General features: G+C 33.6%; 4 protein-coding genes across 12 annotated transcripts in view; 3 read left to right on the forward strand and 1 right to left on the reverse strand.

Moving 5' to 3' along the window:
- The window catches only part of LOC122500789 (PTB domain-containing engulfment adapter protein 1-like), a 31,565-nt gene extending 21,292 nt beyond the window's left edge, over positions 1-10,273 (forward strand). For all 6 annotated transcript variants that reach the window (XM_043609884.1, XM_043609885.1, XM_043609886.1 and 3 more), the window contains 8 exons: positions 6,081-6,191; positions 6,463-6,530; positions 7,661-7,843; positions 7,938-8,264; positions 8,333-8,589; positions 8,680-8,894; positions 8,978-9,198; positions 9,351-10,273. In XM_043609884.1, coding sequence (XP_043465819.1) covers positions 6,122-6,191; positions 6,463-6,530; positions 7,661-7,843; positions 7,938-8,264; positions 8,333-8,589; positions 8,680-8,894; positions 8,978-9,198; positions 9,351-9,425 — 1,416 coding nt within the window. In that variant the 5' untranslated portion in view covers positions 6,081-6,121 and the 3' untranslated portion in view covers positions 9,426-10,273. The remainder of the gene's footprint in view (positions 1-6,080; positions 6,192-6,462; positions 6,531-7,660; positions 7,844-7,937; positions 8,265-8,332; positions 8,590-8,679; positions 8,895-8,977; positions 9,199-9,350) is intronic.
- A 5,054-nt stretch (positions 10,274-15,327) lies between these two features.
- On the reverse strand, positions 15,328-18,186 carry LOC122500797 (derlin-2). The gene is made up of 6 exons (XM_043609898.1): positions 17,762-18,186; positions 16,932-16,997; positions 16,686-16,853; positions 16,378-16,500; positions 16,142-16,305; positions 15,328-15,955 (listed from the first exon to the last, which is right to left on the reverse strand). The coding sequence occupies exons 1-6, from the start codon at positions 17,852-17,854 to the stop codon at positions 15,853-15,855; spliced, it is 717 nt and encodes a 238-aa protein (XP_043465833.1). The 5' UTR covers positions 17,855-18,186; the 3' UTR covers positions 15,328-15,852.
- A 287-nt stretch (positions 18,187-18,473) lies between these two features.
- LOC122500826 (cytoplasmic phosphatidylinositol transfer protein 1) lies at positions 18,474-21,258 on the forward strand. Its single transcript, XM_043609950.1, has 8 exons — positions 18,474-18,708; positions 18,938-19,086; positions 19,166-19,254; positions 19,355-19,362; positions 19,450-19,521; positions 19,596-19,694; positions 19,797-19,952; positions 20,031-21,258. Exons 1-8 carry the CDS (start codon positions 18,658-18,660, stop codon positions 20,292-20,294), a joined length of 888 nt encoding a protein of 295 aa, XP_043465885.1. The 5' UTR covers positions 18,474-18,657; the 3' UTR covers positions 20,295-21,258.
- A 283-nt stretch (positions 21,259-21,541) lies between these two features.
- On the forward strand, positions 21,542-24,944 carry LOC122500824 (septin-2). 4 transcript variants are annotated; one of them, XM_043609945.1, is made up of 9 exons: positions 21,542-21,887; positions 22,670-22,846; positions 22,925-23,017; positions 23,102-23,267; positions 23,342-23,492; positions 23,567-23,732; positions 23,796-23,964; positions 24,141-24,222; positions 24,302-24,944. In XM_043609945.1, exons 1-9 carry the CDS (start codon positions 21,878-21,880, stop codon positions 24,440-24,442), a joined length of 1,155 nt encoding a protein of 384 aa, XP_043465880.1. In that variant the 5' UTR covers positions 21,542-21,877; the 3' UTR covers positions 24,443-24,944. The 4 variants fall into 4 exon arrangements, with proteins under 4 accessions (XP_043465880.1, XP_043465881.1, XP_043465882.1 ...); XM_043609946.1 differs by having other exon boundaries at positions 21,573-21,887; positions 23,796-23,952; XM_043609947.1 differs by lacking the exon at positions 21,542-21,887 and adding an exon at positions 21,943-22,052.
- Positions 24,945-24,952: the final 8 nt, after the last annotated feature.

Consider the following 24,952-nt stretch of genomic DNA (forward strand, 5'->3'; position numbering starts at 1 on the left):
TTTATAAAAAAAATTGTTGTTTTTCTTAACTATATATAATTAATTATAGTAAATTAAATTCTTTTATTTCGTTGTATATTTAAATGTGTGAATCCGGGAAAAAATAATGTTTTCGTGATCGCGTTCTCATCGTTCTCATTTAAAAAGAAATAAGAAAAGAATATTTTCAGTCAGGGTTTTTTGGTAAATATAGAGAAACGGTTTGATATCACGGTCTCATTTTGAGAGGATAAAATTTTGCGAGAAAATTATTTTATTAACGATCTCACTTTTGCCAAAAATCCAACTTTTGTTATTTTGTTTTTCAATATTTATTTCAAAAATTACTTGCAAATTCCGAGAATATTCTTTATCATCATGAATTCCCCTAATTATCATGATAAATCGGAACTAAGTATCTCTAATTATTTAGGAGTGAGATATGAAACGCGGGAAAACACTTTTTGGGGGCGATTTTTCCAAACAAATGTTTTTAAACATTTCTCAATCAACAATTTTCAAAAGAAAAATTTTACATTTTACATTGATTTAATTGATCGGTCAATTAATCGGTTATTTGAATCAAATACATTTTTTTCAGTGTAAAATTTTTTCAGACAGAAAATATTTGTTTAAAAATTTAAAAATTTTTGCATTATAGAAATTTTATTATCGTTTATTATAAAGTATTCCTCATTTTTCAAACTTTATGTATTTTTTTAGCCTTTCCTATTCTATTAAACAAAATTTTTAAATTAAAATTCAGAAATCTAAATGATTTCCTCTTCAGGAAGTCTATCCAAAAAAATATACAAAATTAAAATAATAATAAAAATTATATACATGATTAAAATAAAAATAATTTAACAATAAATAAATAAAATAAAAATTAATGGATAATTATCTTACCAAAAAAAAAATATAATTAAAATAGATGAAGACTTAAATTTTTATGCCCTGACGATGGAGTAGAGTCTCGAGTAAAAGAAAATTATAAAAAAATTAATATTCATCAAATAAATTTAAAAATAATTGAAAAAAATTGTTTAAATTTAAAATTGTGAAAAATAATAATCAATAATAAATTTAGTAAAAAGTTAATAACAAATTAAAAATTAATTAATAAAAAAAATTAAAATTTATGAAACATTAAAAATACAATTATGAAAATATTAATAATAAATAAAAATAATAAATAGCACATGCAAAATAAATAATAAAATACCATAAATAAATAAATAAATAACGGTTCACAATACAATAATTCATAATAAAATAAATTAATAAAATAAAAATATGTAATTTCTCAAATTAAGTAAAAATATAGCTACGTATTTCAAACTGCAACGTCAAATTTAAAACTGAGCTCCAAACTCTATCGAGTCATTACATTATAATGAACATTATAATTATCTATTGATTTTTATTTTATTTATTTTTAAATTATTTTTATTATTATTATTTATTTTTTTGCCTAGGGAATTTTGGGAAATCTGCCTACAGATACCTTGGATTCTACACTCCAAGGTTATGTGGGGTTATTTAACTAATTAAAAAAATTAATTAATAATTAATTTAATAATTAAATAAATTATTTTAATAATACATTTAATAACTAAATTAATTAATTTAATTAATAATTAAAAAATTTTGTTTCAATTAAAAAACTAATTAATAACTTTTTATTATATAAAGGAAATTAATTACAATTAATAATCAAAATATTTTATTTTATTTATAAGAAAGTTAATTAAAAATAATAATTAGGTTTTTTTATTTTCAATTAAAAGTTCTTTATTTTTAAAAATTTTATTTTAAAAAATTGATTTATTAGTTTTTATTGAAAAACACGTTGTTTTCAAAAAAAAAAGTAGTGATATTGGCGAGAAATGAAATTCTAGCCTTTCACGACTCAAAAAACGCGATTTCCAAGCGGTATCCTTGGAAACGGCGAAAAGTTGAAGAGGGCAGCACTAACATACACTGAAAATTTAGTATGCTATATATATCGGTAGTCCCCACCATCGACCCTCGCCGCATCTAGTATATTTATCTAAGTTTTAATCGTTTCAATTCTTATGGACTTTTATCTTTGGTAAAAATTGTCCGACTAGTTTAATTTTGATGGTGATGAATAGTCAATTTATTGAATTCTTAGTAGGTCATTTTATCATTTTATCATATCATTTTTATCATTTGCCAAAAATCATCTGCTTGTTATAGTTGCTGATCCACTGTTGATAATCTCAATAATCTGCATTCTGCGGAATGATGCCAATCGATTGTCTAATTGATTCTTCATACATAGTTTTATTTTCAGAAATATGCATCAGTTAAGAAAAATTTATTACAAACAACATGGTTGTAAATCTTTGAGAGACAAGAGTGTAGATTTTTTCATCAATCTTCACATTAAATTACTCCCTCTTTTCGCGAGCGCACATCGTTAACAGATTAGATGCATTTAGCGACGCTCGTAATTTTCAGCTAAACTATAAAAGTAAGGTCAAGAGGAAGTGGTAAATTATTCAGCGAGGAAAACACTCTTTAGGTAAATTAGAGTTGTAATTGGGCAGATATCAAGATTCTTGGTCAAAGGAAAATGTTTTTTTCATTTGCAGGATATTGTTTGAAAATTACCTCTGAATTAGCGCTGAAACAGAGACAATTTAAATAAACCGCAATATTTATGCGGATCTTTTTAATTCTGAAAAAGTACAAATTTCCTAATTTCTTATCGCTTAGATGTGCTTTTTGTTCTGCTTTAAATTTTCTTCAAATTTTTATTTCGGTCCCAAAAATTGTTTGAATTTGGAAAATACATATGTTTCAGCTGTGTACGTGCCTTACGACTTTGTTTTTATAGTGCTTTGAGAAATTCGTTCTCGAAAGTGAATAAGAATTAAATATAATATAATATGCTTTGTTTTGCACTTTGCATATATGAAGAAAATATATTCACATGAGTTTAACACGCATGACAATCGAGTCTTATATATACATGTTATGGACGTTTATCTCTTTTCTCACGGCGGTTTTCTTCTTCTCACATATATGTATATGGAAAGAATCCTCCTCGTTAAAAAATTTCCCTTTAGTTTTCCATTATTATTATTATTCTCATCTCATATTCATATTCATATCTTGTGACTCACTTCATTATAATTTATATGGAAATTTTTAAAACAATTCCTTATTTACTTATCTTATTCTTATTTCCAGGGTCTCCAGGGAAATAAATTTTGTCTCCTATTTGAAAAAAATAATTGACTTGAATTCGTTTCCAATTAGTATTAATTATTTTTTGCGATTTTATCAAGAGGCTCTGTGTATATACATTTCGTGCGCGTGTTTTGGAAAATTTCCTTTTTTCCTATTTATAATTGCACAGCACTGTACACGAAACTATTGTTTTTCTTGCTAATGTGATTTTTTCCACCTTTGCATCATCTTGTTATCGATATCGTCACGGATGCCGGTCGTTACGTGTCTTTTATGCAATTAACTTCCAAGAAAGCACAACTCGCTTTCTTTCTTCATATGTCGACAGCGCACGCATCACAAAGATCATGTTTATGAATATTATTAATATTTCAATGCATGTTTCTCCTCGGTAACTGTGCGACAAGAGATCATTTCTGTTCCTAGCCAGTAGCCATTTTGCGAGATAATCGACTGTGCGATAACAATTTTCTTCATATAGATTTTACAAGAAAAACGATAGTTTTAATTTTTCAAATTGCAAAGTTCATATTTTGTAACCAATTTTTTTAAAAATTACGAAACGAAAATTCTTTCTGCGGATGTTAACGCAACCCAAGTTACATGTATACTAAACAGGAACTGGAAAATTGTTTCTGTTCAAGAAGAAAGTTTGTGGTAAATGAAGTCAAATGTCCCGCTCAAAGAATTTTCTGTGCAAGCAGTACATAAATATTTTAATTTTAATTTTCAACTTTCCTTTAAAAAAAAAAAAAGTGAAAACAATATCAGGAATTTTTAAAAAATTGCATTAACAAATATTAATAAATATGTATTGTAAAAGATAGAAAAATTGAAGAGTTTGAATGTTTATACAGAGAACAAAGTCGTAAAGAATTTAGAGCATTTGCGCCTCGGCTTGCGAAGCTATTAAATTAACACCTGCCAGGCGACTCAGGCATGATTTCACTTAGAACAATGCAATTGATGACTAGATACAACTTCCCAGCATAATAGAACTTTATGAATTTGTTTGTACAAATACAAAAAGACGAGTTCATTTTTCAACCGAGTTGGAAATTTTGCAAAACTATTTCTAGTGAATAATTTTCAAATAAGCTTTTGTCAACTGTTATTATTGAATATTTGAAGAATGTGAGGGACTGTATTTTGCTGCCGAATAACTTGTTAAAATTTAAACCAATTTAATGACCGTTTGAATCTTTTGAAGCTTTAATTATAATTGATAGGGAAAACACATATTCGCTGCATAATAAAGCGTTGGTAGCGAGAAAGGATTCATCTGAAATCCCTCGGAGGCCGTTCGCAGACACGTGACTGGGACCGTCGGTTGGGGTACCCACCACGAACGCAATCGAGGCAACGCGATAAGTAAAGCGACCTCTTTGCCGCTTACGTGGGAGGAATAGGAAGTCGGGCATTAAACCTTTACCTTTTAACTCTCAAGTACTTTTCAAATGGCAGTTTGCGGCAGAAATATGTTTCAAATGTTCTTCAAGAATAAATACACTTTTCTACTATCAAAATACTTGATTACTTGCCCAAAAAATGCCGATGCGTAAACATGTAATTAACTTGTCGATTAATAAGACAGCATGTTTGAAGGAGAATTCTGCAAAATAAGAAAGGAGCGGGTGCCCAAACGCGGATAATGTCATATAGGATGATGAAACGCGAAAGGATTTAGCCTTCGTAGCCAAGGCTGTCAGCTTCAACTGTTAACAATCTGCTGAACATTCAGTTGCTTTTACGCGAATGCAACTTAATCTCGAGTATACATGTAAACAAAAAGAAATTCAATTTCAAATGCTCTAGATCGTACCTTTGAAATGAAGAATACTAAATTTGACAGTGACTGTGACTGGAAATCATATTATATAGATTATTGTTAATTGTTTGCAAATAGAAATTCAAGTTTTTGTAAATTGTTTACAATGCCGCAATGAATGTGCCGCAGTGAGTGGATCGTTTTCCTAATTATTTTAATAGGACTTTAAGTGCTTTTTACGTTCGTTATTTGCATTTTACAGTTTAGAGAAAGACGAATCTAATGAGCTATGACAAACTATGATTGCATTTGAAAATACAAGGATTTATCTACTTGTAGCGCTTCGCAGGCGTTCGAACCGCGAGCGTTGGCCGCACATCTCAGGAACGCCTCCTGCAGTAATGGAACCCTGAGGGAATATGAAAGAAACTTGCAAATATGTGTTTGGAAACCTGAGCCTAGGTTTTTTGAAGTATTAATTGTCGTTTCGTTCAATATATTCATGTCCCATGAAGTCATGCAGATGACGCGAGCGAGACGGCTTATTGTAATTGCCACCTCGCCTCGATATTATGAAAACGGTGACTGGAATTATTTCTCACATGAAGAATATTTAAGATAAGAATTTATGCAGTTAAGACAGAAGTGGGTCGTGTAACGAATACCGCTCAATCTCTCGTCGCGAATCACGTCTACTCCTAGTTGAATACGTTGCACAAAATTGTTACGATTAATCGCAATCCGAGCGCATTGCTTGCATTCTCACGTTGATTTCTCAAGAGCAAAGGAGCGTGACTGTCGCACGCCCCTGCGCATGTGCACTCTGCTCTCAAGCGCGTGTCTTCTGATTATTGCAATTATTACAATATCAACTTTATTACCTACTTTTTTGCGTTCAAACAGAAAATTTTATTTCTTGTTATTTCGATAATTATAAATTGATTATTATTAGTAATTCAGTGCAGGCTTTTATTTAAAATATTGCAATCGGCATACACCAAAACTGGCCGCACAGCGTTGCAAACTTAAATTGCGAGTAATTTGAAATTTTTAACTTTTTTCACTTGATTTCATTATTTCAATAATCAATTTTTCTTTCATTTTGTTTCAGATATTCCAAAGTCGGTTTAGTTTTGAGTCGAGATTGAAAACATGAGGAATTCCACACTACTAAAATGGGCCAATTCAACCAATAATAAGAATGGAACAAACAAAAATGGAAGTGAGTTAAGTAATGAAGTAAAGGAGTTGGCATAATTTAATATACGATATGATAATTTAATACTTACCCCTGAAAAAATATATGTATTTTCTTTTCTATGACAATATCATTTATCTTTTTCTTTCAATGAAGAATTAAAATATGTACATTAGCCGGTTCTCCTCTGAAAATAACCGGAAAGATTAGATCAAGTAGGAAGATTTTCAGACCGTTACCATCAGGTGCACATAGTGGCAGGTCCGTCATGATGTGCGTGCAATTTTTGTTGCAGCTACGGGTAGAAACTGGATACACCCACCGGATGCGCTTCAAAAAGGCCACATCGCCTATCTAGTCAAGGTATTAAGTCATTTATGTTAATTTATTCTAAATAACAATCACTACCGTCGCCAATACTCTATTTTCAATAAAGTCCCCAAGGACTTCTGGAAAGAATAAGGTTTCAATTTAAATTGGTCACTTTTCACTAAATAGGACCGATTCGTTCGTTCGTTCGTTCGTTTGTTCGTTCGTTCGTTGGACTAATTCAGATTTAGAGAGTAATATAAGAATCAATTTACATTTTTGTCTAAATCACAAATCACAATAAATTATTATTGGTTATTCGAAATTCAAGTGTCGTCAAAGTACATTATTGCATAATGACCTATACAGTCAGTTCCCTGGTTCTCGCCTTTCATTTCTCTGTATATTCTCGGGTCCAACAACCAGACTGAGTATAGATATCGAGAATGGCACACGTCTTGATGCCACAGTTCATTCGTATGCCAGGTGCTCGAGCACGATACCAACCTATAATACTCTCTCTCAGTTCATCGAACTTTGAAAATAAAAATGCACACTCGAATCTTGAACGTCAGACAAAAACTTTTATTTTCTTCCTCTCTCTTCTCTTATGTCAATGACACTTTTTTTAAAATAAATTCTATATTAACTTTTTTTATTTATTATAGTTTATTATATTTTATAATGAGAAGCCATTCCTCTTGGATTTTTATGAACCTCCAACAACGCGAATGTTTTTAATCCCGCTTTTTTGAAAAAGATAAAGTTTTATTCTATTTTGGGATCTATTTTGGGGCTCAAATTCAAGGACCTGTATTGTTTTTAAAAATAATAAATTCTCATTAAAATTTGCGATATTCCGCCAAGAGGAACGATCCCTTTTACAGTTAAGAGCAATAGCAAAAATGCTATTCCTGGCAGAAAGCCAATCGCGTTCCCTGCCCTAGAAACGATTGCGACGACTTTTCTCTCGGATATCACCTTGACTATTGACCCGGAGTGTCACGAGGACAAACTCGATTTAACGGCTTTCATCTCTTCTTACATTCATTTCCTATCAATATCAGAGTTATTTTAAGTACTGCTGGCTAGGAAATTAATTTCGTTTCCATTTGATTATCATTTTTATGGACATGAATTGTTTCTTATGACTAACAATAATAAGTAAAAACCCGATTTTACAGTATTTGGGCAGCACGGAAGTTGACCAGCCCAAGGGTATCGAGGTCGTTAAGGATGCCATTTGCAAACTCAAGTTTAACCAGCAAATCAGAAAAAGTGAAGGGACAAAAACGCCGAAAGTCGAACTCACAATTAGCATAGATGGAGTTGCCATTCAAGAACCAAAAACAAAAACTTCTCCAAAGGTTTGTCAACTATTTACTAAATCAATGTATTTATCAGTTTTACTGAAGCAAAACAAGTTGGAAAAAAATAACGAATCTGAAATTGTGTTGGCAGCGAATTTTGCACCAGTATCCGCTACATCGGATTTCCTACTGCGCGGACGATAAGGGCGAAAAAAGATTTTTCACGTTTATCGCGAAAGAGGAAGATGCAGAGAGGCACATGTGCTTCGTTTTTGTAAGTGATAAGCTGTCGGAGGAAATAACGCTGACGATCGGCCAGGCTTTTGATCAGGCGTACAAGAGATTTTTAGAAACTTCCGGCAAAGACATTGAAGCCCAAAGACGCACCATTCTTTTGCAGCAAGAGATCAAGCGACTCGAGCGGGAAAACAACTTCTTCCGACAGCGGTTACAAGACATCGCGGCCATCAAGGGAACGGTAATTTTTCAATCTAAAGCATTCGGCATAATTTTAGTGGGACTGACGAAACTTGTGTAAAATTACAGGCGGATATTTCGTCGTACCTCTCGCAACACAATATTCCTGACATTTTATACATTCCGGAGGTGCCCACTGCGTCAACAACCACAGCGTCAACGACGACCAATTCATTGACAGACGCCTCTCGAGTCAATGGAGGCCCTGGCAAGTTTATCCTCAACTCTAGTAGCGACACAAACGGAAATGCGTCCAATGGTGCTCAACAGCCACCTCCAGTTCCCCCGAGGAGTTTCGAGAAATCTTTCGACGATGACTTTATTGGGTAAGAGTCTAAAGAGCAATCCTGTCTAAATATGTAGATTCTCTTTTTTCTCTTTTGAGAGTTGAGTTCTCATCGAGATTAAATGCGCAGGAAGAATTCTTCGACGCCAACACCTGCTGTTGGTACGAAGTTGGAAGGTCTTCTGATGGACGAATTTGAGGAAGACTTCAATCCCAGAGCTTTCGAGAATCCGAGCAATGGCTCGCCAAATCATCAGTCAAACAATAATTCTCTTTTGAATGGTCAGTCACCATCAGGATCCAATTTCTTCGCACAGACCAATGGATTGAATTCCGCGCCTCTTTGTAAGTGTCTTGAACTATTCCAAACATTTTCTCAAAGCCAATTTTCTCAACAGACTTGTTGAGGTTTTTGACATTCTTTATAGTGGCTCCTCCACCGAAATCAAAGGACTCGAGGCGACAAAACGGAGCGAAGGAAGATCTGTTTGGAAGCGTTCCTTTCAATCCTGCGCCCTTTGATAAAAACGATTTTAAAGATCCCTTCGAGATGGGAGAATTCGGTAGCATGACATCGAGTTCCGGACCCAGTCAACAGGAATTAGAAAATGCCATTGGACTTTTGGATAAGAAACTTTTAGAAATGAAGGTGAGTTACCTACTGTACTATCTAAACAACTTGTTGAAAGCATTTTATAATCTTTTTATTACTTTAGTATTTCACAACTTCTCGTGAAAGTATTAAAAGAAAATATTAATTATTATGAACCACTTAAATTAAAGTTGAATTAAATTTTGAAGGATGGCTTCAGCAGAGGTCTTTCGATGGACACTGACGATTTTTCGCTCGAAAGTCTCGACCCACTGAGAAACTGAATGGAAAATAAAAAGGAAATTTACTCCCCGTACCACTCAACGAGAAATGGACGTCACTCAATGGGACCAATCGCAAGGCCTGAAACCAAAATTAGTCAATTTACTACATTTAATCATATTTATGAGTCTTTGATATTTATACATATCACTCAATGAATATAATCAACATTTCTTCTTCCCTTCTAAAATCAATTTATTTAAATATCAAATTATTTTTGTAAACGCTTGTCGAGAAAAGGAATTTGCAAAGTTTTCACTATTTAACAGTGAGAATTTTCACTCTGAAATCTAATGTCATGTGGAACTCCTAATGCCTTTCTTGGGATAATATATAATTATCAAAATTTTCTACTTGTCTTCGGGGCAAATTGAGAAAAGTTGAAAAAACAAAAACGCCATCAAACGGACAAGTGTGAATAAAACTAACTGCGAAGTAGATTTTAGAACATAATTCATTATTCATAATAAAGGAAAAGGAATAAAACATATTTTAAGTTCCTAACAAAGTGATTAATTCAAATGTTCCAGGAGACAGAGAAACACTATTTTACAATTTTTATTGCGATTCTTTTGCTATTTATAATTTTTATTATCAATTTCTCTATTTTAAAAAAATCACTACCTAATTGTTCAAGAGTTTGCCAACAGTCCAATTATAAACGATTTAGATACATGCAAATTTTGATGCTAAGAAAAGAAAAGACGTTTTCTTTAATCGAATCTGAGATCTGAAATGTTACTGCGATGCAAGAAAGTAAATTATGTACATATATATATTATACTATTGTTGTTGTATTTTTAAGCCTTTTCTCTAAGAATATATCTTATTATTATTATTATTATTATTATTTCACTGTTTTCATTTTATATTAATTATTGTCTTTATGTTTAGGGTAAAATTGTTATGTTTACTAGTTTCTAATAGGGTGGATCAAAAACTAGAAACACTTTGCTTAGGATTAACAATTTTAAATATTTTTTTATTTTCAAGATTAAAATGTCAAGTTTTCTCTTCAGTGTACATTTTTTAAAGTTACTACAAATGTATAAATTTAATATACCTTTTTGTCATTTTAAAGGTTAATACGGGCAATTTCATTGAGGATATTTTTGTACCATATATGATTGTCCCTGCATTGTTGAAAAGTCAACTTTAATTTCAGAACATGACCTAATCCACCAATTTGCACCGTGTCATTATCTGCAATGGCAAACTCACTGCCAGGCAAGAGAACTGCCAGCTTTTCTCTAGACGCACCAAATTGTTCTAATTTCGCTCTTAAATATCGCCCACTAAATGCCATTTCGTAAATGACGTTTATGAATCCAGGTGCTGCGTAAGAAGCGAACCTGATAGCGGACGTTACACTTATGTGGGACAATGTGAACTTTTCCAGAGTTACGCTTTTTTTAGTAGCCAACACTTTCTTGACAAAATCAACATGCTTAGTTTCCAAACTAAACAATTTAACTTCAAATTCGCCTTCTGGGTTGTCAGACTGTCTTATGGCCAGCTTGTACAGAGCAATCTTCATCAGCTTCGCCTCGCGCGTGTCTCCTGCAATTCTCGTGTAGCCTGTCGTCGCGTAATTTCGAATAGCGTAGTATTCGTCAAACTTGACAGAGTAAACTGCCTTCTATATTCGTTATCGAGGTTCCCTCTTCGATTCTCAGTCTTTCTTTGGGCGTGTAAATCAAATTTGTTCTGAACTTACCGTCAAATTCCGAGACGGTGTGGTTTTCAAGGCGCAAGCTGTACCTCAGATTCCTCAGAAGATCGGGATCGTTCACTATGAAGTCACTGTAATCAGGTTCTTTCAATTTTTTGTCATTCATCCAAGTTACTGCAAACTCCCATAAAGCCGTCACGTCTACAAACACGTACTTTCCAAAAGTACTGCGAATTAGTGCTTCAGGAAGACTCGTTTTGTTCCTCAATAGCATTATGGCCTTTTCTTCATTGTTGACCATGCTTTCATACCGCCATTTTCTGTCGCAGACATTCAACGGCAACAAGTTTCCAATATAATATTTATCCTCACATTTCTCATCATCATGATAGCTTGATATTCCACTGAATGAAACATTAATGAATTTCCTTCGAAATTGATTATTCACTTGGTACATTAAACTATCGGGCTCTCGTTCCAGACTTGCATTATTTAATACAACATATACTGTCTTGTTATCTTGAGTTGGCATCAGAAATATATCATCTTTGCTATCATAATCAGTTCTCAATTGTGCAATTTCCGCAGTGCCCGTGGATACAAAAAGAAACTTGTAGCCATAACCAGTAGCACTCTCACTGTCAAGTGTGTTGACGAAAATTAAACGTTTCCCAGTCTCACTGGCACCGACGTTTCTAAAACTACTTGACTTTAAAAGTGCCATCTTGGAGAGACTTTGTTTGGTATATTGAACATTTAAATTAAACTTTCCTTCTACAGCACTAATTATTTCCTTCACTAAACGTATTTCGTCTTCTGTTATAACAGCTACTTCGAATGCAGGTTCTTCTAGGTGTAAACTGAAATGCTTCCATATTTCTTCTTCATTCAGTTTCGGAATTCCAGCCTCTTCCTCTTCTTCTTCTTCTTCTTCTTCTTCTTCCAGTGTTACGACTTGATGTATTACTTGATCATTTTCATTCTTTAAAAATACAGATTTAATAGTTGTTCCATGGGAAAAGAGAAAAGATTCAGTTTCTTTGTTTGTGATTAATTTCGATTCGTTTTGTAATTTATCTAAAATGTCTATAATATTTACTCCACAACTGTACTTTCCGTGCACGGCGCCAGAAGCGCCTGCTAGACAGGGAAAAAATGGCACCATGGACAGAGCAAATTCTTTCCACCAATTTCTCTTCCACGACCTTTGACTGCCTTGGCGAACAACGCCACAAAACTTGAGATACGATTGCAGTCGTTTTCCTTTGTATCTGATCAGGTTCTTCCAAGTGTCGTCTATGCTCTCGCTAATATTCTTTAAAATTACATGTACCGCTTCACTGCGAAATTTTTCAAAAGACGAACCAATTTTTTCTTCAAAAAGTTGTTGATTATTAGCTTTCTGGATTAATGTTACATTATAGTTTTCTCGCACCAACATATAGTAATCGAAAGATTGAGTTTTGGCAAAATAAAATTCGACCACGTCATATGGCAGTTGTTTGGAGTTTGAAAAATGACCATCGGCTACATTGTCATGAGGAATTAACAACTTTCCAGTAACTTGACTGTCTTTTGGGAAATGGATTGGACACTCATCGAGAGCTGCTTGGACCAAATGAAAATCGTATGTTTCGTAAAGCTTGACGATTTCGTCGACTTGCCTCTCTAGTAACTTGCTTATCTTAGATACATGGTTTTTAATTCCGCAGTTATTGCCTTTAGGATCTTTTAGAAATGCGGTTACATTAAATTCAGAGCAATAAAAGCTCATAAACGTGTTTGCCAATGAAGAAGGACTTTGGAAACTGGAAAGTGCCAAATTCAATTTTAAGTTGTGGTCACTGTCTAATTTAAGTTTTATGTCGTCAAAAGCTTTAGTTGTGTGTTGAAATAGAAACTTGAAAGCCGACTGCCAAAAAGTGGAATCGGAAACGATACTCGATACGTCTTCATATATGTACAAATATTTAAAATTAAAAATGTAGTAGGCAAGAGCCGGAAGCGCGAAAGCTTTCAACATTTTGAGATTCTTCTTCCGAGTTTGGAGTAAATTTCCAATGGCATGTCCGGTCACCAGGAATTCGTCGAAGAAATTATCCCTATCTGGAATGCTTGGAGCCGCGTAGTCTTTGAAATCGGAATAGTATTCGGTGTGTGTCCGGCCAGGACGAAGGAACATGAAACCAGCTTGGGCGTGAATGTAGTCAAGAGCCACTAGGCTGATGTTCGCTTCCCGTTGAGGAAACATCGGCAACATGATGTCGTAGTATATTCTGGTCACTTAGAAGGGAGCTAGAACCGAGCTCTCGCCGTATTCGTTCTCGAACGATGCACTCGCAAGGGTTTCCTTTATCATCCTCAAGACATTGTCTACTTGCAGATTTTCTGCCCGAAGAAAGACGTCTGCCAAGAACCCGTAGACAGTGTGGTACTTGTCGAACACTAGAGAACTGACGATGTACTCGAACACGGCGTTAGCAAAAGTGACGTCACACTTTTCATAGGATTTTGCTCCGTAAAGGTCGCTGCCTTGCAGCAATCGTCGAATCAACTTATCTTTCATGTGTGGACTGTAGCGATGGTATTGCAAGTATTCGTACAGAGCATTAACAGTGGGAATCGGTTTAGTCTCATTGGCTTCTGACAAGAAATTTTCAATCACCAAAAACTCACCAAGTGCGTATAAGTAAGTGAAAATTGGTATAAGCTGCACTGTTTGCAAGACATCATTATATCTAGTAAATGCATTCATTTTGCAATCTCAGTATTTTCACTTTGTTATAATCTATAAAGTTATAACCGCGTGATGTATCTGTAAAATATAATATAATCTGTTTTACTGCACAACTCTAAAGAATGCTATTAAATTGTCATCACATTTTCTATAACTCTAAAAACTACAATTTTATCTAATTCCAAATAATTATCAGCTATAATATAACAATTTCGAAAGGATATAATTTCCCAGATAGCACCTTTTTCCAGGAAGCAAGTTTTCCATGATAAGTTCTGTGCAGATAACTTTCTGAGATAAGCAGTGCTATATCTGGGTGAATTACATTTTTTTTAAATTAAATATACATCTCAATTATACTTACTATGCCACTTGCACAATTTTATTTATGTTAAATGATCGTAGAGTTATAAAATTGAAAAACCCAAATGTTTAAACTGATTGCACAAGCAGCGTTAGACTAATAAGACTAGTTCTGTTTACTTATATTTTTAAAATTTCTTACCAATTGATAATTAAAATTCCCACCTTCACTTTTTTGATAAATTATTTATATGTATTAGTTCAGGTTGTTTAATAAAAAGTTTTGTTGGTCTACAAATACTAGCCATTGATACTATGTATTTTGTTCTATTGATACAATTGTAAAATTTTATCAATAAACAGAGTCAAGAGCAAATTTATGACACGCATACTTTTTGAGTAATTCACCAAAAAAATTCTCAGGACTCGCATACCAGGATCTCAGTTGAAATGATTAGGAATCCTTATATTAATTTTGCTTTCATAAACCAATCAATTAAAATTAAAAAGTCAAAACAAATTTTGCGCCATGTTAGTCACCTGAACAGTGAAATTGACTCAAATTGTTCAATTTTCTTTTGGCAAAAAACTATCAATAAGTTATAGTGGTTGTGGCAGCTTCAGTACACATCTTTTTTCATAAATATCTATTCAGGAATAAACAAATAATACTGTTGTCAGTTGACCTTGTAGTACACGTGGATGAATTTCTTAAAACAATATTTACATTTACGGTGAAGAGCATATTTAAAAAAGTGTGCAATGTGTGTGGATGAAACTACTAAATATTACTCATTAATATATTCAATAAATATTAGTACATTATTCTGTTTGTAACAGTTTTTTCAAGTTCAAAATTTAAATTGACCTGTGGGATCAAAGTAACACTTGAAAGTAACACTTGAATCAAACAACTAGAGGGTAGAAAAATATTGATAGCAAGAAAAAAAGATGCTTTATAATTAGGGCCATACTAGTGAAACTTCAAACTTGACTGATTAATTAAGAATCTAGAATCAGATTTTTAAAATTACGGGTTCAATACGACCGAAAACATTTGAAACTAATGAGTACCTACTTAAGTTGTCCTACTTCCTTTTTAAAAGAGGTTCTCAAACAGAACATTATTCTCAGTAGACATTCTCGTAAAGCACTTGTGATCGATTGATTAGCTCACAAAATAAAACACTTATTTCAACCATTAACAAATATAAATTTTTAATGAATTTTTGTACATTCCAAAACGCTACATTGATGATGAACAATATTGACATCACCCACAATATTATTATTATTATTATTATTATTATTATTATTATTATTATTTTACTTTTGATGACTTGTTTTGCTTGTAGCGCACTTATATAAAATTAAATACAACTTACACTTTCCTTTAACGACATTACTTGAACAATACTTGCTCGATACATGATGCATGTAGTGTGTGAAATACAAAGTACATGCACTTGAGATTTTCCGGAACCGATGTCGACGGCAGATGAAACAAACAAGTAAAATGTTTTGACTACAATTTACAATGTACAACAGATAGTTCCACATTAACTGCGCACTTATATGTATACAAAAAATATAGTAACAAACTGATGGAGAACTTGCTGCTTGTATTTTAAGAATAGAGACAGTCTGACGAAATGCAAAATCTGTTCCATCCTAATGCAGCAAAATATTCTTCATTTTGTCGTAGGAAACACGTTCACTACTGAACGTTGGCTGCCCGTCCCCAATTGAAACCTCCAGGCCTATCCTCGGGAAGTGGAGTGAAATCTGGATCGTCATTGTGCGCATCGAACAGAGTCTTTCTGCAACATTGCAAAGATCTAAACATCAATTGTGATACGACAATAAAGCCACCCAAGGACAAAAAATAGCAACAATTTCTTCTTGTTGCCTATTAGTCCGAACTTGGAACTACTTTGTCAGATTCTTTCAATCCGCATGATGCATTGTCATCAATTGAGTTCGTTTATTTAGTGTCCGCTACTTACAGTATTTGTGGAGTCTTGAGGATGCGAAATCCTCCTCGCAGTCGAGGAAATACGTCCTCGGTAAAATAGTATATATGTCCTACTGCTATGCCAATAAGATCGACCCAAATGGCATTGCCTAGCAGAACTGAAAATCCCAAAAGCACCCAAGGCAAGTATGGAGCCTACAAAACAAATGGATTCGAAATTGGCATTTAATTTAGAAACAGTTTGAATAAGTCCAACGAAATAGTCACCTGAAAATTGAGAAGTCCAAAAAAGTTCATTCTCACGAATGGTGTTCGTCTCGACCAGACGTACACTAACATTATCGTAAACGCATGTCCCAGAAATAATAAATTAACAAAAAATGCCAAGAACTACATCTTTTTATAGGAAAAATATTTAATACCATTTTCGACTAGGCTTAGAAAATAATAATATTAAAGTGTTGAGCAAAATAGTAGCCCAAATTATTATATGTCTGTTGTATAATTAAAATGATAAATATTAAGTAAAGTAAAATAATTCTGGATTCTGGAAAAATGTTGCTTTTCAAGGATACAATCATACATACGCCTCCAAAAAGAAACATCATCACAAAATCAGCCGTCCTTCCTCGGAAAGAACCTTCCTCCAACATCCGACAATATTTGTACGTAAATATCATATTGAAGACAAAATTGAATCCAATAGTTCCAAAAAAGAGGAATGTCGTTATTAACCGCCATAGCTGAAAGCCAATTCTTATTATTAAAAGGATTTCTCAATTGTATTATTAATAAACAAGTTTGTCAATTTTCATGCATACCTGATATCGCTTGATTATTAAAATTGGATTAAAATAGAGTTGGAATGGAGACACGAGGTCCAGTTGCTGCAAAATAAACCCTTAATTGTACATTGTTAAAAGTAGCATAATGTCATTTTCTTTTAAATAATTCCAAATTATTAAAAGAAATAAGACAAGACAATAATGTAACTTAAAAAGCAATCCACTAACATACCTGGAAAAAATACCTCAACTATCAATTTTAAAAAAACAAATAGAGAAGAAGAGGCTAACATGACATAGATAAATTTAAATTTTTATAATAAAAAGATTTGGTCCAACGGCTTTTATATGTTATTTTCAAAGAATGAAAATTAATATATCTTTGAAAAATTTTGTTAGAATTTACGTAGTCAATTGATCTTTTTTTTCAAATAAATATCTAATTATCACTCTATTTCCTTGGCTAATTTTTGCCTTCTTATTAAATGTGCATTTATTCTTAATTGCAAGTATTGTATTTAAACATTGTTTTCATATTGTTTAAACATAAAAATTATTAATAATTTTGATTGTCGAAATTAGAAGCACAAGATTGGAAAAAATTGAAGGAAAATAAATACGTAGAAAAACAACAAGATGTTCGAAACGGAATGTGTGACGTTTCTGTCACTTGGCTCGCTGGGATTCGTTGATTCGTAAACAAACTCTGAGCATGAGTATAGGTAATTGCTCATCCTCGTAGAATGTTGCATATGGATGAATTTCAGTAAAATGTGGAGCGAAATGGACCAGCCGGAGGAAATGACAAGTCGAATTGACAAGAATAAATAAAAAGAAATCAATAATGAGTAGAATGAAGTACTTACAACTGCGAGAGTAGTGATGACACATGCAGTCGTGTAAGCCCGTGTGACGACAGGCATATGCAGATACTCCTGCCGCAAACTTTGATAAGCCATTTCATGCGAGAATTTAGAAGACGAACTTGTCTCGGATTTTATCCCCTTTATAATTCTCAGTGAGATGTTGCCTATTCTTTATTTTATTTCTCTTCTTTCTGGCTACATCGCTACTCGTCTGCTTTCCAACATGACGAAAGTCAACGTTATCTTAAATGTTTCATTATCCACATCACGAAGTGTTTTACTGACTTGCAACCTTTTACATTAATACACTTTTATTCTCCTATTAACAATTTTACACAACTACCTATTCTGTATTTCTGGTGCGATCTCCCAAAAACTCCAACCTTAAAAGATTACACACGTAAGATACGACATTGCCGATAATCAGTTCAACAAGTTGTACCAATATCGGAAAAGAAAAATTCAAAACATTCTAAACCGCGCGAAATTTCAAAATTACAACATTTACAATTTATTATTTTATTAAATAAATATTGTTTCTTCAACTACACTAATTTATTATTTATTGTCAATTGCATTTTTATAATAATAAACAATAAGTATACAATAACAAGAAGAATAAGAAAAAGTTTAATTGAAAAAAATTATCAATTATTTTTTTTAGAGGTTGGTATGTATCGATTTTCTGAACGCTGCAAACTTCAAGTCAATAGGTGTGTGTGTGTCGTCTGTCGCTGACGATCGCGGCGCGCTCTCACTGTTTCTGCTTTTCTGTCGGCTTCAGGTTATAATTATAAACTAAATAACTTTAAACATTATTTACAAATTTTGTGTATTTAACTATAAGCGAGGAAAAAGTAAACTTTCTTACAAAGTTTCGAAAGAAACACTTTAATATGGTTCTAACAAAGGAATATCGAATTTGTATGCCCCTCACTGTCGAAGAGGTAATGTTTTTTGTTTACGATTTTTTATTTATAAAAAAAACTTACAACTTTTATTACCAATTTCTTATTATCTTTCAATACGATTATGACAATTGCGTCTTATCGAATATTATTTAATTTATTCTTTCATTCCGTCTTTTGAGTGTATAGGACATTTGTTACATATTGTAAACAAATCGATCCTAATCAGAATACATAGTAAATAATTGTTTTTTTCAAACCCAACCAGTATCGAATTGGCCAGCTTTACATGATTGCTCGACACAGTCATGAACAATCTGACCACGACGAAGGCGTAGAAGTCGTGGAGAATTGCGAGTGTGAGGATCCCACACATGGAAAGGGTCGATACACAGAAAAAAGAATCCATCTCTCGAGGTAAGTCTTGTTTTCTCTAGGTATTTGTTTCGAATTAAAAATTCTATGCGTTAGCTTGTGCATAATCAATGTTTTTCAGCAAACTGCCGTACTGGATACAGTCAATAATCCCAAGGATATTTTACGTTACCGAAAAGGCGTGGAATTATTATCCATTCACAATAACGGGTAAGTGTATTTTCTCTATTTGCATCTTCCTTTTTAATTTTCACACCTATGGCTATAATGATGGAATTTTTCTCTTTGCATGTCTTTATTGGCCTCTCAGAGTATACTGTAAGTACTTGATTTTACATTATAACTTACACTGTTGTGATGAAGCGGTAACGCGGTATTCCATGACACAATTCATTTTATTTGCAGTGTTCATTCATTCCCAAGTTTCAAATTTACATTAAAACACGGTATGAGGATAACAATGGTTCCACTGAGAATGTGAGTTATTCATTTATTATATAGACCAGAGAATAAAAAAAAAATAAAATTTCTAATAAATGATTTTTTGACAGTGTTTAGGTTTATCACCCGTAGAACTTGTGCATCGAGAACTCGATTTTATAGATATTGCATATGACGAAATAACTGCCAAGCATTATAAAGAGGAGGAGGTAAATTTTCATCTTCAATCTTTTAATAAATCTAAAATATGTCCAAATACAGATAGAAGAAAAGACGACAATATTGTAAAGACACTGCATTACTCCATTTAGGATCCAAAGTTCTTCCAATCGAAACTAACTGGTCGAGGTCCGTTGATAGAAGGGTGGAAAGACACAACACAACCAATTATGTGCTCCTACAAAGTGGTGAATGCTTCCTTCGAAGTTTGGGGAATGCAGACTCGAGTTGAAGACTTTGTCCAACGAGTGAGTTTGCCTCTTGCATGCAATTGCAATTTACATATACAATGGATGGAATGAAAATGTTGCTTACTGTTTGTTTAGTGTATTCGAGACATTCTGCTGCTCGGCCATCGTCAGGCGTTCGCTTGGATCGACGAGTGGCACGACATGACTCTGCAGGACGTGAGAAAGTACGAGGAGAAGATGCAGGCTGAAACGAATGAGAAAGTGCAGGCCAAAATTCAAGGATTAGAGGTAAAGACTGAAGAATCGATTCCCCCTTCGCCCACCAGCTCCATTCCATCTTCTCCGACGTGCAAGAGTCCGACCCAAGCGAGTGCTCGGTCCTGGTTCTCCTGGTCGTAGCCTTCCGCCGGTGAATCCTGAATCCCCACTCGTCTAGATTAAAACAAAAGGATGGTATTCACTCCCCAATGAATGTGTAAATAGCCTCAGAGCCACCCTTACTATTACTCCGAAGAACTGATTGAAAATGCGAAAAATGTATAGCGCACTTATCTTTCAAAGATAACAATGCACCGATGCAGCAATTGCGCCATTCCTCGTAAAGCAGAGACTCATCATTTACACAAAGAAGCACGCGTCAGTTTTTCAATCTTCGAAGCTTCTTTCTGGTACTTAAGCGGAAGCTGTCTGTGATACGAGCTGGATTTTACTTTTCAAATTTTTTGAAGGTCTTGTTTTCAGGTGACAAATATAATTCTTACAATAACTCACAAAACTAAAATTACAGTACAGCTAATTGTACTTGACAATTTAATGAATATCATGCAATTTTTTTAAGGCGGCTATGACTTGAAAATCGTTATTTAGAAAAAATTACACTCGCTTTGAAATGTACTACATATTTTTGAATATTATATTGTTGAAAGGAGCATTGTATGTTTCAATTAATTTTTACTTTTTACTTACCGAGACAAATAAGAAACAAAAGGTTCAACTTTTTTTGGCGACTTGAAATTAAGTGGAAATGAAATATTCTTCTATCGCAAGCAAATAAAATAATGGCTTAAGGAATAGAGTGAAACTATTGTCAACTATATTGTAAATGTTACACAACGCAATCGTACAAGTAATACATATTTTACACGCTTGTGTGCTTACTGTTATATTTATTTTCATAGTAAATTGTATTAAAGTCGACCACTTTCTTTTGAGTTTACAGTACCTACCTATTGTACCAAACAATGGCGTCCGATCCCTAAAATTCTTCTTTTGTCTCCCTTGAGGTAGACATATTTTCTGTCAATCACCTTGTATTCTCTGTAAAAATAAATCCAAGATAAAAATAAAAAGGAAATTAATTATATCTATCCAAAGTATTTACTAAAAACATTGAGAAAACAATAAGTATGTAGGTATATTATATTGTTTACTTTACGCAATCTCTATAATAAAAAAAAAGATAAGTAATTAAAATATTACATGATTGATAAAAGATAAGTTATATTTCTTCAACACGACATTTAAATAAATTTTTATTGGATTTCATTGTTGGTAAAGTGTCAAATTTGACATTTTAGAACGTTTTTCAAATTTTAAAAAGGGTTTTTCGTGTTTCTCGTAAAAGGAATAAATTTTTAGTCATTTCGCAATTTAAAAAGTAGCTTATCAGTATAGAAGTGAAAAAAAGAAGAATAGTTTTGTTTCGTGTGAGAATGTAAGGCTCAGCGATATCCAAAGTGTTTGCAATTGGAACAACATTAAGAATGTCGACACTTTGAATTGAGTGAAGGATGAGGAAAGCTCGGAAAATGATTTTGGCTCTGCAAAGGTCACTATTGATCGACAGTTCGACAGTGCGAGGGTGCGCCAGCGCAGCCCAGTCGCTCGTCTTGACAATTTGTAATAAGGGACGCACTTCGCCCACCCTAAACACTCGGATTTAGCCGAGCTGCCGGCTAGTGTTGTTTGTTATTGCTGTCACAATGTCAGGCGGTAAGTACAAAAGTCTTATTGTATTCCGACTATTGTTTTCCTCAATAATTATTAGCCAAACACCACTTTTCTTGATTGACTACAGATTTTCCTCTTATGTATACTTGTTTTTAATGACTCTTACGTAGGATAATTTCACGTTTCTCTGGCACTGTAAAGTATATTGTATGTTTTCTTTTAAAAACGTATTTTCAAACTGTTGACGAAAATTCAATTCCTACGAATATTTATTCCAATATTCTTCAAGTTGACAAATTATCTCCTTTATTATTATGTATTTATAATGATTCTTTTGCACCGTTTACTCAGAAAGACTGTTTCTTGCAAATAAATAAGGTCAATACGTTTTGCTTTATTTTCTTTCAAAAAATAAATATATTTTTTTTTAACCGAACTAGTTTTTTTGGGTTGAACTGTTTTTAAAAAACTATTTCCAATTTTTGACATCAATTATTTGTTTTTACTTTCCCTTTTTCTCGCATCTTTATAATTTCTAATAACAATATTTGTGTTAATAAACTTGATTGATTTTAAGAATAACTTTTGCAATTAGTATGATTTTATATAAATATTGAAAAACTTGCAGTAAAGGTAAACTAAAAATGAATTGTTTAAAAATAAAATAATTGTTATGCTCGAAAAATCGTTTTTACTGATTTATTGCAGTGGAGATGACAATTGCAAGATTTGTATTAAAAGCACTTTTATCAATTGACAGCAATTGAAAAGCAATGATAAAAAGAGGAACCCATTTAAAATCGAGTTAAATTTGTTTCAGCAAGACAGGGACTATATTGGATTTGCGACTCTCCCGGAACAAGTGCACAGGAAATCAGTGAAAAGGGGATTCGAATTCACGCTGATGGTCCTGGGTGAGACTGGCTTGGGAAAGTCGACCCTAATAAACAGTCTCTTCCTTGGAGACCTCTATAAAGATCGGCGAATTCCCGATGTCTCTGGTAAAATTATTCTCCATTCTTTTAATAGGATTCAATAACAGTTTTATCGAAAGTAAAAAATAATTACATTTTTGTTAGAACGAATAGAAAAGACAACGTCCATTGAGAAGAAGACCATGGATATTGAGGAGCGAGGAGTGAGATTGCGATTAACCATCGTCGACACTCCGGGTAATAAATTTTGATTCATATTCGGGACTTTGTTATTGATTGATGTGATTGCGACTTATTAGTGTTCCTAATGCCCAACCTTAGGCTTTGGAGATTCGGTGAATTGCGAGGACACGTGGAAGGCCTGTTCGTCATATATCGACGAGCAATTTCGACAGTACTTTACGGACGAAAGCGGGTTGAACAGGAAGAACATCCAGGACAACAGGGTGCACTGCTGCCTCTACTTCATCCCCCCCTACGGACATGGGTGAGTTTCTCGTCGTCCTCGCTCAATGCACAAAGTGAACGAAAGTCTTATTAATGCACGAAATTGCAATGCAGGCTGAGGCAAGTGGACCTGGAGGTGCTGAGGAGATTGCATCGCAAAGTAAACGTCGTGCCAGTGATTGCCAAGGCGGACACTCTCACCACGCAGGAAGTGAAGAAGCTGAAGGAACGAATTCTCTCTGACATTGAGGAACATGAAATTCAGGTACAAATGAAGGCGTTCTCCTTTTTGACAATTCTGAAACGAGGTGTTGATACTTGTTTGTCTTCTCTTACTAGATTTATCAGTTCCCCGACTGCGACAGTGACGAAGATGAGGAATTCAAGCAACAGGACAAGGAGTTGAAGGCGTGTGTGCCGTTCGCTGTTGTAGGCAGTTCGACAGTTTTAGAAGTTGCTGGGCGGAAAGTTCGCGGACGTCAGTATCCTTGGGGAGTTGTCGAAGGTACTTGTTTCTACTTAAAAGAGGTTCTCTCCAACATCGCAATTTCATTCCCCTCTCTTTCAGTGGAGAATCCGAAGCACAGCGATTTCGTGAAACTAAGGACAATGTTAATTTCGACGCATATGCAAGACTTGAAAGATGTCACGCAAGATGTGCACTATGAAAACTTCCGTGCTCAATGCATTTCCCAAATATCCCAGCAGGCGATCCGGGAAAGGAGGTATTTACGCATGTAAATAATATTATTTTATACATCATTATATATGTTTGTACAACACAAAGAGTCTTTGGCACTTGAACATAAATCATTAGCATCAGAGAAAAACGAAATTACTTCTTCATAGTTTTTCTGCTTTTAACTTTTGCTGCAAAATGAAATCGCACACAACTTAAAATTTTCATTTTCAGTAAGCTAAAAAGAGATTCCGGTCCGCATTTCGACAACAATATTTCTGAAACTGACAGACTACTTTTGCAAAAGGATGAAGAGGTAATGTGAACCATGTGAACGTAGCTCATACCTAATTGAAATTTAACCTCTCACTAACCACTGTTTCTAATTTCTTTAGATTCGCAGAATGCAGGATATTTTGGCTCAAATGCAGGAAAAGTTGAAGGCGACCGGACAAGTGAGAAGAGTCGGAAGTTTAGGAAACGATTTAGACGTAACTGACGTAGACAAGAAGCGAAACAGTATTATTGACGTTTGAACATTTTCTGTGATTGTGATGGCGGTTATTATAATGCTCGATTCGATTTTATATTATCACCAGGAAGACGAGAACAAAGTCCTTCAGGGTCTTATCGCCTTAATTGAAGAAGCTTTTTTAAAACCAACTACATCCCGTATATTAAAGCCAGTGACAAGAGTATAAGACGACAATACTTGCCCCAAAAGAATAAGAAACTAGTTAATTAATTGACGGAGCAATAAGTTGGATTATTATTTTTAAGTTGTTATCGGTTTACAATTATTTATTACATAGACTATATAGGTACATTTATATATCGCACAAGTATTACTTCTCCACCGCGAATTTTGCACAAACAAAGCAACTAATAGTTATTCATTAACTCTTTTCAAATTGTTTTCAAATATTTTCCAGGTGGAGTTTTTATAAACTGATGAGATACTAGAACTTAAACTGTTTTTAATCAAGTAATAATACGTATAAATAATGTATTCAGGGAAAATAAATTTCTTCAAAATTGCCAAAGTG

This window comes from Leptopilina heterotoma, unplaced genomic scaffold, assembly GCF_015476425.1.
Source record: "Leptopilina heterotoma isolate Lh14 unplaced genomic scaffold, ASM1547642v1 Lhet_191, whole genome shotgun sequence".
NCBI lineage: Eukaryota > Metazoa > Arthropoda > Insecta > Hymenoptera > Figitidae > Leptopilina > Leptopilina heterotoma.